This window comes from Phoenix dactylifera, chromosome 1, assembly GCF_009389715.1.
Source record: "Phoenix dactylifera cultivar Barhee BC4 chromosome 1, palm_55x_up_171113_PBpolish2nd_filt_p, whole genome shotgun sequence".
Lineage (NCBI taxonomy): Eukaryota > Viridiplantae > Streptophyta > Magnoliopsida > Arecales > Arecaceae > Phoenix > Phoenix dactylifera.
Window position 1 is genome coordinate 15,575,056 of NC_052392.1, and position 17,596 is coordinate 15,592,651.

Genomic DNA, 17,596 nt, shown 5'->3' on the forward strand with positions numbered 1-17,596 from the left:
TGGCCCTCCAAAAGCTCCCCCAAACAGGGCCTAAGTAATCCGCAGGTTGGTTTGCTTCTCTTAAAACGTAGTAGGCATGGAAAAACTGCAGAGAAGCTGAGCAGTGACGAATATGAGAAAGCAAGGGATGAATTGGGGCTTCTGCATTCATAGAACAAGAAGGGTTAGAATGACAATTCTGGCTTCTTGGGAAGTACCAAATGAATGACTACTCAAATTAGGATTTTGAGCGTAAAGATTCCAATTTGCAATACTTGTTAATCCACTGGATCACAGCTACTGAATCTCCTTCGATCCATAATCTTGTAAGATTGAGTTGTTGAGGGGCACCCAAGAAACTATCCCAGGATTAAGTGATGCCGAGCTGACTGAGCTACTGATGCCCCACTACTGCAAATGCATACATCCAATATATATCCTTCAACAATGCTTCACAAAATTTCAATGCTAGACGTACGTAAAGCAAGGTAAACAATTTGATCAGCAGTACATTGTTTTCGATGAAAAATCCTATTGTTCCTTGCATTCCATTAAATACTGCACCCAGTATATACTATTCCAGTTCTTTCGAGCTCCGATAAAGAAAGATCAGTACAAGTGTATTAGAGTTTGCAGTGAGTGGAACTGAGCAATAGCAAGTCTTAGTCTTCTGAGTTCAAGCCAAACTTATGATGTAAAAAGGCAGCTGATCAAACACTGGTTGATGTCCTCCTTTATGTTATGACAAATGTCACAACTAGCATTGTTCTGGTGCAATAGGCTCCTTTCTTCCAAAATCTCTTCACACGGTAGTCTGCCCCAACTAACTTTCCACCAAAAATATTCAACCTGGGGGCAGGCGGCAGCCATCATTTTCCACGCCCATTTAATATTGGTGTTGATATCACAGTTCTACTCCTTTTGAATGATTTTATATGCATCTCTAACTTTCTTCGAGTAGCACCAATTGCAGACCAAATCATTCTATTTTCGCATTAAAACCTTGTCAATGAAATAGACTAAATCTTCTCAACTGTATCAATGGAAAAAAGATGACTTAAAAGTTCACAATTCCATGATCCAGCTTCTTTTGTTTAAAACGTTAAACAAATCTCAATTCATGCAATAATGCTGCAACGCCTCAGCCGTGTGAGCTATCATGTATGCCCTAGAGGCCATGAATTTCTCACCGTATTATTTGCTTGCCTCGAGGCCAATGCTCTTGCAAGTTGGGCCTCCAAAAGACTGAACAAAGTTCATCATTCTTTGTAACTAGGAATATTTAAATACAAAGATGGAGTGTCCATGTTGATAGTTCGCTCATATGATGGTGAAATCTCAGCTAATTCATCGTCCTATCAAATGACACTATTAAGAACCCAGATTATCTCATGAATTCAAGGTCAATTCTATCAATCAATGGAGCTGATGCCCTAAATGCAATTCCATATGCTGACTCACGTCTGGCAATCTGCATGCAATGCACCTGCCCCATGCGCCTTCGGCCAAACATATTAGGTCCACAAAGTGATATCGTTAAAACTTCTTTCGGAATAATGATGGGAAAGTCACCTCTCATGCATGGTTAAGCTAGAAACGTTTCCTTGTCACAAGCACTGACAAAAGAATACCAACTGATGTACCATAGTTTTGTTGGTTTCCTGAAAGTCTTTTATCTTTTCAAAGACCGTACCTGTTCTTCATTTTGTTCAAGTTCGGCTATTTAACATGTTTATATGAATTCTAGGAACAATTTTTGAAGGGAGAATCCAGCTTTTGTTAAAACTTTTAGATCCAATTAATTTGATCATTTTGATCGTACAATATCCATCCATATAAATTTGCTTAGCAAAGCGAGTACGTGGGAGTTTGATCAGTTCCATAGTAGAGTAGAATGAGAAGAACCTTCTGATAAAAAACTTCACCGTTGCTAGGCGTCAAAGAGATCATAGGGCCGCCGGGCATAATGTTCTTTGAACATGCCCAGGCTTGCTTGCTTTCCATAAATTGGAGATAGAAGGTTGATCCCCCACATTGAAGCAGCGTGCTCGCAGGTTTTCTCTCAGTACAAACACCACCATCTCACTTCCAGAGAGGTCACAGACTTGTTGGGCATTGCATTTAAGAACATGACAGTGTCAAAGGCCATGTTTGAAATGGCCTATGTGAATTATTTTATGAACTGATTGTGGATGTAAATGATATATAAATTCTAGTTGTTCCTTGGTTTTTGGTTAGTCCATGTAGCTGTATTTATTACCATCTCCAATGTTGTCATGGCTTCTTAAGTTACATCATAATTTGTGACAAGGACTGCCATCACCTAGTTTTGGGGACCAGTCTAAGGGAAGGCAATTATGGCATTCAAATCCTCTGAATTGTGCTTTTCATTTATTATGAATACTGGTCATGTGGAATGTTCGCAGCCTCATGCCTTGAATGCATGCATGGTTGAATGGAACGACCGCCTTTGACATGGTTCACTTCAAATTAATCGGTATGATGACCCCTATCTCATCCACAATCCTCGTAATCGTCAACATGAGGAGTCGCGAAAAGCAATATGTAACTAATAATCTAAAGTATTTATTATTATTATTATTATTTTTTAAGATATCTACTCGCGTAGTTATAACTCCGACCTATCATAAGATGGTTCTAAGTTGCAGCCCCCATAAAACACTATGCAATTTAAGTTGCAAGCATCCAAAAAAATTGACTGATTTGCACCTACAACTTAAGTTGCATGTCTGTAAATGGCTCCTAAGTCCAGATTACTTAATAAATCATCAAATGGTCAAGATTACTTAATAAATACATTAGAATATGTGGTAAATGCCTTCGAGATGCCCTTAATAAATCAAGAGCTAGAAAAACAATAGGGAAAGCCGGAAAAGAGGGAAATCTTTGCTGCCTCCGATTGCTTGGTAGGCTTAAGTTCAACCATAGCCCATAGGACATAGGACACATGGGGCTTTGCTCTGACCAAGACCTCCACGACAATGGCCATGTTAGATCTTTAATGGGGTCAAAACATATGGCTTTCTTAAGAACTATAAATTCATCAAATTATTTGGTTTTTCAATGATTCATGAATACTTGGCGGAATTTTTCAGTAATTTATGCTGTAGTTTTGGTCAGTTCATTTATCCTGAATTGGAGTAATTTATGTAAAATATCTGTTATGTTCTTAATAGAGGAAAAGATCTTATTCTATTTCTTATAAAAACTTGAGGGTACTTTTTTAAAAAATTACTCTAATTTCTAGTCTGCGGAAATTAAATTTTTTCATATCCCACATATTTTTTTTTTACAAAATATAGAATCCTATTCTTTGGAAAAACTACTCTCTCTCTCTCTCTCTCTCTCTCTCTCTCTCTCTCTCTCTTTTCATTTCGAAACTCCAACCAGATATTAGATATTTCTCTCTTTTTTGTTGACCGCACTTTCTCTCCTTCGCTCTCCTCAAACCAATCGAGTCGTAAAGGAGTTAGGCTTGCCGAATATTTATGCTTGGCTGCAGAGGCGGAGTTGACAGTGTCAGCATGAATCAAATGGGATCAGATTTAGAGAGCTTGCAAGCTATGCAAAGCATGGATTCTAATGAGCAGCCGGCCGGTGGAATTGACTGATAAGATTATTTGGTCGCGGTGGACCACTTCCACTTTAACTTCCCATGGAGACTTCAAACATAGAACAATTGCACTCTTTCCAAGCTTTAGGCCTTCTTGAAAGGTGACTAGATTGCAAGATCTTTTCTTTTTGAAGGCCAAATATGAAAACCAAGCCAATTAAATGTTGACCTCCCACTAACAATTTCTTTTTCAGTGGGATCTATGATAACTAGATTTGTGGGTCCTATATGGAGCTATTGCATGACTCTTCCCTCTACTGGTTAGGGTCAGACGTTATAGGGTTGGTCAAGTACCACAATATTAGCCAGGTCCTGATGAATACAAAAGCACCACAACACAAGGCCATGTGACGCTACATCTTGCAAGCATTTACTCCCTGGGGTTGCTGCCAAATTTTTTCTTGCTGAAGGTTATCTGAAAGTTGTTGCTTGATGACAATTACCAGTAGCAGTAAATAAACTCTATCAAAAGGTTGAGCTATGTTTAGAATTAACCTGAAACTTACTGCACTTCGATGAAACGAGATCGGCGAATACTATAGTTTCACCCCTATGGGTTTTCTTGTTACTCATAATCATGGAGATACTCTCCTGCTGCCATGTCTGAACTACCAGTGTAAATAGTGGCAGCTGGTACATTTACAACTATATACTTTCAGAGTAACCACAAGACAGACATTAAATCTCACATCTTTTTATTTTGAGGGAAAGATTAGGCACATTAGTTCTTACATCAAAAACATGTTTATCATGATCCTGTGACCACCAGCAGGTCATCAAAACTGCTATTCTTTGTGTCAATTTAAAGAGCAAACTAGCATGCGTTTGTAGACACCATAATGTAGGAATGTTTTTTTGTTTTTTGAGAAAAAAATGCAGAAAACTGTAAACCTTAGCTCCTCTCTCTCTCTCTCTCTCTCTCTCTCTCTCTCTCAGAGAGAGAAAACTGCGAACCTTTTTCGAACTGCCACAAATCAGATAATCATGTCGATTGATGCATGAAGACCTGTATAGATAGGTCATGCATCCACAGGCGTTGAAATTCCCTCAAAAAAAAAAAAATATCATGCCTCGTAGAGCTAATGTCAAATTTATCAACTCTTCCCCCAGATTTTTTCCTCAAGACAGCTCCTTCAATCTTAGAGAGGCAAGTCACCTGAGTTCTGTAAATTGCACCCATGCCGAAGGTTTTGTTTGGTGACAGACTGTAAAGAGGTCAACCAAGGGATGCTTTGTACGCTTTTGCGTTAGTTATGAGTCCTCCATTTTGGTCCATGGTTTCGTGCCAACGCCAACTTTTAATCGGTTTTAATTGAGAGTGAAAATGCCACGGGATGTTTGAACCAACTAATGCATATGCTACAGGGTACCAACCTATTGAAAATATTTTGCTTTAAAATTGCTATATTTATATTTATTTGAACCAACGTTTTCTTTCTAAGAATCACAACTCTTCTGAAAAAAAATGTCTCACAAAAAAAAATATTTTAAAGCATTTAAAATAACTAAAATTCAGGAGATAAAAAAATTTAATTTTTTTTAATTAAAACTCCAACAGAACCGCAAGCAAAGAAAAGCCAAGATGGCCAGATCATTCACAGGGCCACTGCTAGCCGGTTCTTGTGAAGGTAAAAGGAATATAAAGAGAATTCCACTCTCTAGACATCGCGGCATGTCTTTTGTACGCGATACCCTTTAGGTAGCAGTACTGGCTTTAGAGATTCGGGAATATCATGGAAAGTTTCAAATCAGCTGCACCCAATTGGATTCATATATTAAAGGAGTGTGAGCACCCAAGCAAAGAGAAGCAAGGCCTGACTGGTCCGCTGTCTCCAATCATTCATGTGGCCATCCAACTCCACAACTAAACGGAAAAGAGAAAGCAAAAAGCCATCCTCACCAAAAGCCATCTCCTCCCTCCCCTAAAAATGTTACCTGTCCATCTCCTGTATATGGGGCCTCATATCCTTGATCAAGATTTACTTCAGAGAGTAGGAAACCTTTTTTGAATCAAGTCTACCTCAATGAACCATGTATCAAAATTAAAGGAAGCTAGGGAGTACTAGTGCAATAATTCCATTCTATATAGGCGGCCATGACCAATTTCCTCTAACTAAATGAGGAGAAGGAAGCCAAAGGTTCCTCTCCCAAAAATGTCATTATGCCATCTAACACTAAGGTCACCATCCAAACATTCATGTTGGAGAGTAGGAAAAAACGATGCAGAGTTACAACTGAATTCCAATGAAATCTCATAAATACAGTGTTTGCGAGACCAAATCAGCATGTGGCCAACCAACTGATGGAGAAACTACAACAAAAAGCCATCATTCTCATACCCATTTTCCTCCTTTAACCTAAAGGTGCAGAAGACCATCTACCATCGGCCACCGTCCTAACATATATAACATACATTCTAGACTGTAAGAGAAAGAATGCTTGGATTCAACTCTTTTCGAATTATGTGAGCCTCCAAGCAAAATGCAGCGAGGCCTGGCATGTCCAATGACTTCAATCATGCATGTGGCCTTGCGCATTAAAGTAGAAAAAAGAAAGCCAATAACCAATCTTCCAAAAATCCTTCTCCTCCTCCTCAAAATGTCACAAGATCATCTTCCATAGGCCCCACTTAGATATAGCAATAGAACCCCCCCACCCTTCTCTCTCTCTCTCTCTCTCTCTCTCTCTCTCTCTGAGTATTTAGGATTCACAAGCGATGCCTAAATGAGTGATACGTACCCATGTGAGAGAAAAGAAACTACCTTCTCTCTACCTTTCCCCCCAGACGTTAAAAGATAATTTTCCATGGAGCTTCATTCAAACCAGCATTCAGTGGCTCTATTCCTCTCTCTCTCTCTGTGTGTGTGCGCGCACAGCACGCACTTGTAACCACAGTCTCCCTCAGTCATCAATGTAGTGAAGCATATTATATTATGTACTCCCTTCTTCTCTCTCCCCACTGTTCTAATTTATTGCTCTACTGTTGGTATGCTTGTTTATTCCTTCAACCTTGTGTGTCGGTTGGGCATGGTACCCTTCAAGTCGATTACTTCTCTAGCTTCTGTAGCCCCAGAGAGCATAAGAACTGTTAGCATTCAATACTCGCGCTACCCAACGAAGCAGTGCCCACTTTAGATATGTTGTTCCTGTCTCAACTCTCCAATGGACCCTAGGTTAGGATTGGGGGCTTTGTTCTTCATGCTTTGTGCCGTTTATTGGTGACTGGACGGTGCAGCTTTGGCTTTGCACCATCACGCCATGATGGGGAAGGCTAATGGTGTCTTTACCTATGTAGGTTGATGCATGTAGAACAGAACCTTTGGAAGGAAAGTCTTAACAGGAAAGGAGATGATTTAGTTAAAAAGCCAACAAATGAAAAGTAACAATTTTGTGAAACGAAAAACATATTGAAATTAAAACACTCCACTGAGTAGAAAAAATTCAGCACTCAATCAACACATAACTGTGGCAGCTTAAAGTCATCGTTTCCATGCTTTTTCGTGATTTCTGGCGTTCATCCAAATATATATGTTTTAGCCACTCCTAAGTTTAATAGTCAAAAACTTAAAACTATATCTGAAGGCTTCCGTGTTCAACCTCTTGGTGATTGTATACTTTTGGGAAATTGGGACCTGCTGTAAGGGCCTCATTATCTTCATAATGTAAGTCTATGAGGTTATTGACAATGATAGATCATGCAGTCATTACATGACAAATTCTTGTGAGATTTTGTACACAGTGAAAACTTTGTCTGAATTATGAAAACTTATATGGGATAAAAGAATGGGAGTAGTAGATAAATTTTCTAATGATTACAAAAAGCGATAGGTTTATTAAGTTCATGTGAGAATGATTATGATACGACAAAGAAATGTACTTCAAATTATTAGGTCAAATTTAGTCGCAAAAGTTTTGCAATTATAATGTATTTCTAATCAAAGATTGTTATCTCTGTAATTACACACACTTACTGTGTCTGTCATCAGAGCTAGCTTTGTGATCATACACACCATGCGCATTTGTTATTAGATTATGTCAATGACCCATCAATGTATCTCCTACTTACCAAACTAAATCTAATCTCTCTACCTCTCTCTCTCTCTCTCTATCTCTTATCACTCAGCAAACAGAAGGAACTTACAGAAGCCTGGTGCGTGGACGTGAGCTAGGTAACACCTTAGATGAAGAATTAGGAAATATAACTCGACGGGAGAGTGTGACTGTATGTTTCTCCACGAGAGAATAACTTTGTAACGACATCCGTCGCTTCCATGAACTGTGGGATGGAGCCCTCCCACCCAAAACGTTTGGCTAGCTGCAAATTTATAATTAATCATCCAGCTGTTATGTCCCCGACCATCAATCGCCATTGCATCATAATTGGGTGATGTTAGTAAAAACAATGATGCTGCCTAATTCGTCGGTTTGTGACCGACTAAACCAGCCGATTAGACCGGCTGATTAGACTGGCCGATCAGACCAATCGACCATTAATGATGACCAAGCCCAGCAACAAGCCACATGTTTACGATTCAAAGCATATTAAAAATGATGAAAGGGGATATATACAACCCATGCACTTATGAGGTAGGTTATAGAATGGTTATTTGATGCAGCACTGTCGTGGGAGAAGTGACTGCAACGGTGATGAGTCAACCCGGAATGATTGTGGCTGCTGTAAAATAGAGCGACAGAGGAAGAGGGAGAAAGAAGAGGAGGAGAATGAGAGAGGAAAATAGGTAGAGAGGAAGAGAGAAGAGGGAGAAGAGGAGAGGAGGAAAAGAGCAGGAGAAACGTGGGGGGAAATTGTTAAACCTTCATTAAAATCCTAATTATGAAAATAGTCCCCTATAATAAACACAATTAACATAAAACCTCCTTACACAGAAATAATTCCTAATAAACCCATAAATAACACAAATAATCCCTAAAATGCAAACAAGCTCAGAAATAAACATAAAATAAATATGCAAATAAAATGGTGGCCTAGCTGATGTCCCCATTATTATTACTCTTCCTGCATGTTGAGAAGTTATTATACGTCCAACGGTTATAATTTGCCCATTTTTGTCGAGCAGTAGTTCTGTACCTACTCTCCTCAGTATACAAGATCCAAGGAACCTTTAGGTATTTTTTTCTCTTTTTTACTCCATGATATATAGCTCTCTCAAATCTTCACTGCTCTTCAAAAATTTGGCCCGACTTAGACATCGGACGGTTCTCCGCCAATCTAACAACCTTTGGTGTTTCTCTCTTGTTTGCAAGTCAGTGATCTTCACTCCGAGCAGATTAGTTCAAGCAGACCAAACTGAGCAAAATTGACCGCTCGTTGTTTGCCAGCTCATCCAACTCTGTTAGATCAGATTTTGATGGCAACAAACAGTACCATGGTACCTTTGTTCCTAAAGAATAATGTTCTTACATCATTAACAATCCATGCAAGCACAATAGTTCTACTTCCATGTGAGTCCTATACATACTATATGCTAAAAGTCTACCTTGATTAACGGTGTTGTATCTTCAAAATAGAGGTGTTTAACTTTTAGGATCACCAAAGGGATGGCCTGGATCAGTCGATGTTATTTAATTTAGTCACAAAGTGAAACACGGCTGGTAGGTGATTTCTTTTTTGAGTAAATTACAAAAATTCCATTGAGGTCTATATTTATTACACTTATATCCAATAGTTTGTAAAATCTATACTTATACCTAGTTAAATTAACGACGTTAGTGAATCCGTTTATCTCAGTAAAAAATCAAAATTGCCCTTGAGTGATTAATAAATTACAAAAAAAAATTTGAGATTAGGGATAAAATATACCGACATCCAATAGTTTGAAAAACCTACGCTTATCCTCCTGCGATTTATTTTTATCCAACACTTTAACCCATAACTTAACATAATATTAGCCAAATCATTAACTTAGATGGGATCTAAATACCATATTAGAAACAAATTAAAAATGACCAAACTAGCCTTAAGTGATATAACATCTATCTAAGTAGGAGAACAACTATGAGGCACCATAGGTTTGGAGTTTGATCTTGATGAATCATTAGAAAAGAGCTATGTGCCAAGAAAAAGCAATTTCGATCTCTTGAGTAAGTGGATGCCTCTAAAATTTTTTGTTGCAGGGACTAGTATCAAGAGCTTGTTGCTTGAGCTAATATGTTCATGGTCCAAGCCAAGCCGTAGAATCTCAACTGATGCACTCTTCAAAAAGAAGAGTGCTCACACACGTATTGATTTGAATTCTTTTGATGATAGGTTGCCAGAGATATCATAATTCTATATTTATACATAGAAATTCTCATCCACAATGACAATATTAAAGAATTATTTCACAGTATTAGACAAGTAGAACTCAGAATCAGCAAATGATATAACAACATCTCCGATCTTTGTGATGTGGTGGGCGGAGAAGTTAGAACAAAATCTGATCAGAAAGGATGTTCATGCTAAATGCTGGTTGAGAATTAAGGATGCTCGTCGTCGGATGTCAGATGAGAAGGAAGCCTGTCATCAGTTGCTCGTTGGGAAGGGACGCTTATAGTGGGGTGGCAAAGCGAGAAAGAAATTCTAGTCACTCAATCTCGAAGAGAAGAAAACTCTTAAGGACGAAAAACTTTAAAGAGATCGGAGAGTTGGAAAAGTAAAAGAGAAATATTATTTTCTTATATAGATAATTTTGACTTTTTACAATAGATGGTTTCACTAATGCTGTCAATTTAACCGAGTGTAACTGTAGATTTTACAAAATAATGGTATAAGTGTAATAAACGTAAGCCTTAGAAGGTTTCTTGTAAAGTTATTTTGGTTATTTTAAAAAATTTTCTGATATAACACTTGAGTTCCATTAAAAGTTAACGGTTTGACTGATATTCTGTTAAGTTATAGATTAAAGTGTTGAATAAAAATAAATTTCAAAAAAGTCTGTGTAAAATTTTCATATTATTGGATATAAATATAATTTATTTTTAATTTTAGAGAGATTTTGTGATTTATTTATTTATTTTTTATTTATCCCAGAGATAGGATGGCGCTTTGTTAATGTTGACATGGGAGCATACTTTTGACTAAATGGAAACGAGTAAAGTAGAGCCGAGCCGAGCCGCGAGTTGGAGCCGAAGCGATGCTGTGAACAATAGGAGCGGACAAAAGGCTGCAGAGTGGATAAGACAAAACGAGCGGGCTATGATAGGGCTCGTATGGAGCGGAGCCGATCGGAGCCCACTCGGCAAAGCAAATGCCGGGTTGGCTAGCAACCGATTCCCCTCCCTAAGCATACGAGGGGAACCGTCTTTATCTTCCTATATATAATAAATATATTGTTACTATTACAACTATTATATGTAAGTTTATACTTCTTACTCCAAGCGTTTGATAAGGCAGACAACATGAAAACCTATCCTCTAGCCTTGTCTTCGGCTTATTCTCACATTCTCTCTCTATATATATTATATACCTTTTTTGTTTCTATATTGCTGTTGGTTGGTATGGGAGTTTATGTGTAAGGTTTTTCGCATGCTGAGAGAATTTTCCTTTTCATTTATTTGTTGTATATTTCACGTCATTCCATAAGAAAGTCTTTGTCCTTACGAGTCCCAATGTTATCTCATTCTCTACTGTAGTCTATCCTCCACTTTACTCCATTGTTTTTACTCATCATCTTCCCACTGCCAACTTTCCTTTCTCTTTTTGTCAGCCAGGTGATCTCTCCCCCTTCCCCTCCCCCTGTGTGTGTGTGCAGTGGTTCCTTTGTTACATTTGTAGCGATTTTTTTACGCTTTACACTTTTGGGTTCTTTATTTTTTGGTGCTCTAACCTTCTCCCTCCCTCCCTGCCTCTCTCACATCTATCTGTCTCACCATCCACATCCCCTCCTCCCCTTCCACACCAAAGCTCCAACCATGGCGGATCCCTACACCAATTTCTTCAAAGGTTACTTCAATTATTCCCCCTTCTCCTCTTCCAGCTCGTCACCCCCTCCCCCTCCTCTCCCCACCCACCACTTCTACACCAACTACGCCAATTACACCACGCCTCACCTCCACAACCGTCCACCCTCCCCTCCCCTCAGGGAGGCTCTCCCCCTCCTCAGCCTCAGCCCCTCAAAAGAGGAGGACGCCTCCTGCAGCGCCTTTGAGGAAGGTGAGCATGAGAAGAACAAAGGAAAAGGTGATGAAGATAATGATGAGGAGGGGGATGTGACTGTGGCCCTTAACATAGGCCTCCCCAGCCCCAGTGCAGCTGATCTCATCTCCAGGGTCTCCTCCACCTCAGTGCATGAAGACAAAGAGGTGGAAGATGGTGGTGGTGGTGGTGGTGAGACTATTCCTCTAGAGTACCCTACTATAGGGAGGCTCACCAAGGGCCAGTATTGGATCCCCACCCCTTCCCAAATTCTCATTGGCCCCACTCAGTTCTCTTGTCCTGTGTGCTGCAAGACCTTCAATAGATACAACAACATGCAGGTGAGGTCATCTTCTTCCCTTTTTTCCTTGGTTCTATATATTTATGATCTAATTTTGAGTTTAGAGGTGTCATCTTTTCCCTATTTTCTGCATGGTAGAAGGAGGTGTGCGAGGGGGTGGGATGCATAAGGTTGTGTGTCTGGTCCAAATTAACTGAGGCTCAGATCAGTAGTACATCTCCTTTTTATGTGATTGAACCACACAGAGTCGGCAGTGTTCTCAAATGCTTGGTGTTGGCAGTACTTATGGAGTTTGTGTTTGTTGGGCTTTGGCCAGTGGGAAGGGGGATACTGAAAAGGTCTTCAGCTCTTTCAGGCTGATCAGATGGCTTCCAAAGGAACAGAACCCTCTGTAAATCTTCTGCACTCTCCACCAACTGTTCTGACCCCCCCAAACCACCAGTCCACATGAAACACTTTCGCATAGATTTCTCTCTTTTTTTTAAAAAAAAACGACAACCAGATATCCTCTCTCTCTCTCTCTCATGGATATTCTCTTCAGTCAATTTTCTTCCATACTTTCTTACATTGCATGTGAGTCCTTGCTGCTTTCAAAATCTTGACTGACAGAATCCAGTAGCAACAGTTCTCGTTCAGCAAAACAAAATTAAAGGATAAGCTAGCGAATCTCTTACCATCATAACGTACTAACAAGAAACTGGAGATCATATCCGACCTTCTCTCTCCCTTTTTTTTTAAAAAATTGAACAATCCAACCTTCTCATATTGATAGAGTGGCATGTACTTAGTTTCACAGCCTCTGAACCTCCAACAGAAGTAGTTCTTTTCTAAACTTTGTTTCTAGTTGGGTGCAGCACTAACCATAGATTGCATCTTCTTCATGCAATAGTTAATAATAACATTGATTCTTAACATCGCCTTTTCTTTGTGGGTGCAACAATAGATGCACATGTGGGGGCATGGATCACAGTATCGGAAGGGGCCGGAGTCGCTGAGAGGCAGCCAACCGACGGCGATGTTGAGGCTGCCATGTTACTGCTGCGCGCCGGGGTGCAGGAACAACATCGACCACCCAAGATCCAAGCCACTCAAGGACTTCAGGACCCTCCAGACCCACTACAAAAGGAAGCATGGGATCAAGCCCTTCATGTGCCGCAAGTGTGGCAAGGCCTTTGCCGTCCGTGGGGACTGGCGGACCCACGAGAAGAACTGCGGCAAGCTCTGGTACTGCGTCTGTGGCTCCGACTTCAAGCACAAAAGGTCTCTCAAGGACCATATCAAGGCCTTCGGCCATGGACATGCAACCTATGGGATCGACTGCCTCGAGGAGGACGACGAGCCCTCATCCGAGATCGAGCAAGACTGCGATCATCACCACCACTCACGGTAAATGGGGAAGGAGATAGGAGGATGCGTGCATGGGTGGGGTGGGAATTTGCTATTGGGGTTTAAGATCTTAGCTGATCAGTTAGCTCTATCATGTGTAACAACTCTTCAACTCTTTGATGTCCCATTGACTTAGGAGGTCCCCTCCTCTTTTTTCTTTTCTTTTTTGTTCCAATGGATCTAAGACTTAGACGCACATACAACAAGCAAAAGTAGGAGCATCTCTTGTGATTTCTTTTGGTAAATGATGTTTGGATGAGAGGATAGATGCCTTCATTATTTCTTTCATCCAATTTTTAAGCTGCTTGGTTTCATGGAGTGGGGTAGAGGTGCTTAGTGTTACAAAGGAACTAGTAAACATATTGTCTTGTTTAGAGATTGAAAGTTTAGGACTTCTTTAGCTAATCAGAGTTATCATCGTTCTTTTGCATCTTTTTATTCTAATTTAGTATCTTTAATCTTTTTCTACTGGCTTCTTACCATTAAATTTGGTGATATTAGCAAAGATGAGTAAAGATTCTTCTACCATGATAATCTCCTTTCCTCTATATCATTGTTTCTTATTTTTAACTTATTTTACATGTCCTTTAAACTTGCAACTTTCTTTGTAAAGAGGAGTTCTTTTCTTTTTTCCTTCTTCCTATTTATGAGAATGGAACCAAATACAACTATGTGAAGCCCATCTCTGGTAAATGCAATTCCTTTTGGTTAAAGGGAACATATTTGGTTAAAAGGAAAGGATTTGTTCAGTATCAAAAAAGGGAATGGATTTGTTTGTTTGGAAATTAAGAAAACGGAATGATATGATGAACAAATATGAATTATGTTTTATTTCATGATGATATCAGAATCTCATGTCTCTTTAGTGATCTATTAGTTATTCTCTTCCACTAATTAGACAATGATTACAGCCTAAAAAGGACTTAAAGGTATGATGCTTGCTTGTTCTTCTCGGACACTTTAAACTTAAGCTTTAGACTTTTTTTTTTTCATTAAGTTTCAGCTTGCAACCTCTTGGACATCCAACTAACTTGGTCACATTCTTTTCCTCTTCATATAAAATACGCTGTTCAGAACCCTGCAACCTTGCTGGATGCTTCGCTATTTCTATTCCTCTTGAATACTTTGTTATACTCAGGTTCATTCCTAGTACTTAATATACAGTATTCGATGCCAGAAGGAGAAAGAAAGTGTTATTTATTCATGCACCATAAGACTCTTGGTCTTAACCTTTCTTCCCATGCTTTCCAGCCTTCTCCCACAAAGAAAACCCTTTGGCTTCTCTCTGTATGTTCTGCCTCATAAAGGAAGAGAAGATGGGAGGCGATACAGAGAAGAGGTCCCAAGGCCAGTTCCTAAGAAGCAGAGATTTTTATCCTCGCCGTCAGGGGCCGCGAAGTCTTTCGCCAACTCGAAGTCCATCAGTCTTCGCCTATGATGCATCATAACAAAAAAAAGAGACAAACTAAGCATAATTCTTGAATGGGCTTTTCAAACTCCTGCACGCACTCAGCTTTGCTTGGTGGATTTGATGCTTTGTGCTTTGGGATGGTGGATGTTTTGTTCCGATGGATGGAACATATACCATGAAATATTAAAAATCAAATGATTAGCTTTCTTGGAGGATAAATAGATATTATAATGAAGGATATATTATAATGGTAGTTCATAAATGGTTCTCAGAAGGTTGGAAGGTGTGATCCCTGAGAAGGAATGGATCATTGTGGCAGGTTTTGCTCATGAGTACGCAGACAGAGAGAGAGACAGAGAGAGAGAGAGAGAGAGCAGTCAACAAAAGGCTTTTCGAAGGGTCATATCAACCACAATCTATCCATCACTGACTGTAGACTCATTATGTGTCTTAGAGCAAGCCCACCAAAATGACTTTGGGTCCGCACTTTCCTGATCTTACTTAAACTTCATACGCTAGCTCTTTTGTCCTCTACTCCTCTTTTACTGTCTTTTTTACTATTTTTTATTTCTTGTCGATATTTCTATCGTGGTGTACGTAGAACAAAAGAACTCATGATGTGAGAGTCCGGCTGCTACCAACGTTGTTATTTCCTTAGAACGGCAGTTTTAGTGACACATGTAACATTAGTGATAGTAAAAAGTTGGAGGAAGAGAATATATATCATATTTATTAAAAGAGAACTTCTAGATGCACACTTATTAAAGATGAAAAAATAAAATTTAAGAGAATCCTCAGCTTAAAGCTGATCTGATACATATCTAGAACGCGTTGATCAACTAAGTGAAGAAAATGTGCATTAACTAAGATAACTCGGTCAACCGCTTATGCTGTCTGTCTTTTTCTACGTGAAAATTAGCTTCCAACGGAAAATAATAAACTTGTCTCAAACATGATAGCTGAATCGGATTTCTTGAACAAGAAAACTGGTGTTCAAAAATATTTCTCGATGGAAATGAAAATTAATTGAACAATCCGAAACATGAGCAAATTTAACGGGCAATGCTTTAACTTAGCAGGTGCAAGAAATGAGTAGCTTAGATATTTTTAGAAAAAAACTCATTTATTTATTCTATAGTTTTCACGTACATGGTATGTTGAAGTCTGATTGAAAGCAGGAAGGATGTGTTTTGGAACATGACGCCTTGTCCATTAAGACCAGAAATTGTTGAAGAAAGTAGGATAAGAGCTAATGTCAAGAAGATGAAGGATTGAAGACTAGATGGCTCTAGCAAATTGACAGTGAAGCAAGATATGATCCAAATATTTCCAAGGTCTCAGTGCAAAACATGCTGTAGCTTTCCAATCAATACCCATTTTTTTTTACATTGCAGAAAAAGCTACCTTTCCCGACTTTTAGATGCCGACGCTAGATAGAAACGTTGGTAATTTTGGCTAAGCGTCAAAATTTGCTGACGCTTCCAAGAAGTGTTGGTAGGTACGGGCCTAAGACGACGCTTATAAGTGTCGTGAGAGGCTTAAACCTAAAACGATACTTATAAGCGTCGTCGGAGGCCACCGCACACGTCAGGCAAAGGCCTAGCTTGGGTCGACGCTTCTAAATGTCGGCGGAAGCCCAACACACTTTAGACTCCACTGATGCTATATAATAAGCATCGGTAGAGTCACCAGAAAAAATATCGGACTTAGACGACACTAAAAAGCGTCATTGGAAACCAAAATATCTTCCAAACACCGATATCACCAACGACGCTTTAGAAAGCATCGTCAGAAGTCCATCTCCCCCTTTTTTTTCTTTTCTTTTTTTCTTTCCTAATGATGCTTTAGAAAGTGTCGTCAGAGGTCATTATCCCCCCTCCCCCCTCCTCGCTGCAAATCCCTAACCCCTCCAGCCGCCCCCTTCGCTTCTCTCTCTATCGCTCGCCCCCTCCCCCTTCCTCTCTACAAATCCCTAACCCCTCCAGCCGTCCCCTCCCCTTCTCTCTCCGTCACTCGCCCCCTCCTCTCTCCCAATCCCTAACCCCTCCAGCCGCCCCCTCCCTTTCTCTCTCCGTCGTTCGCCTCTCGCAAGCTCGCCATGAAGTAGCGTCGAGGCCAAGTTCAAGCAAATCTCTAAAGCCTACGATGTCCATCTCTCTCTCTCTCTCTTCGAGCCATTGCTCTTTTTTTCTTGGTCATTCTTGAAATTAGGTTTTGAGCGACATGCAGAAGAGAGCGATCTACAACTAGTATGCATGTGCTCGGTTTCGAGGAGGCATCTTTGGGGAGGATATCTTCTCTGCATTTGGTGGAGGGAGCATGGGAGGGGAGGCGTCCGTAGATCTAGCGGACGTTGCTTTGCAACCTCGAGGATCTGTACAAGGGGACGACGAAGAAGATAAAAATCTCGAGGGATGTTATGGATTCCAATGGGTGAGTCGAGTTGCCCAAAATTCTTTGCTTCTATATGTCTTTGCTAATTTATTTCTGTGTTTCGTTCTATTTTCTATTATTGATGTGTTAATTCTCTTATACTTTTTGTTCCTCTCTGTGTTATTGGCAGAGTTGAGCTTCTGCTTTGCATCTCAGGTGAGTTTCTTTTGATGATTAACTTTTATTTATTTTTTCTTTTTTCTGAGATATACATTTATTTGGCAGATATATATTTAAATTTTTATACTTCTCAGGCTTATATCATTTATGGAAAGCAGAAGCACTGATGACCCAGATGAGGTATTGAGACAGAATCAC

General features: G+C 39.7%; 1 protein-coding gene across 1 annotated transcript; it reads left to right on the plus strand.

Moving 5' to 3' along the window:
- Window positions 1–11,245: 11,245 nt before the first annotated feature.
- On the plus strand, window positions 11,246–13,695 carry LOC103713572 (zinc finger protein WIP2-like). Its single transcript, XM_008800552.3, has 2 exons — window positions 11,246–12,088; window positions 12,992–13,695. The coding sequence occupies exons 1-2, from the start codon at window positions 11,525–11,527 to the stop codon at window positions 13,436–13,438; spliced, it is 1,011 nt and encodes a 336-aa protein (XP_008798774.2). The 5' UTR covers window positions 11,246–11,524; the 3' UTR covers window positions 13,439–13,695.
- Window positions 13,696–17,596: the final 3,901 nt, after the last annotated feature.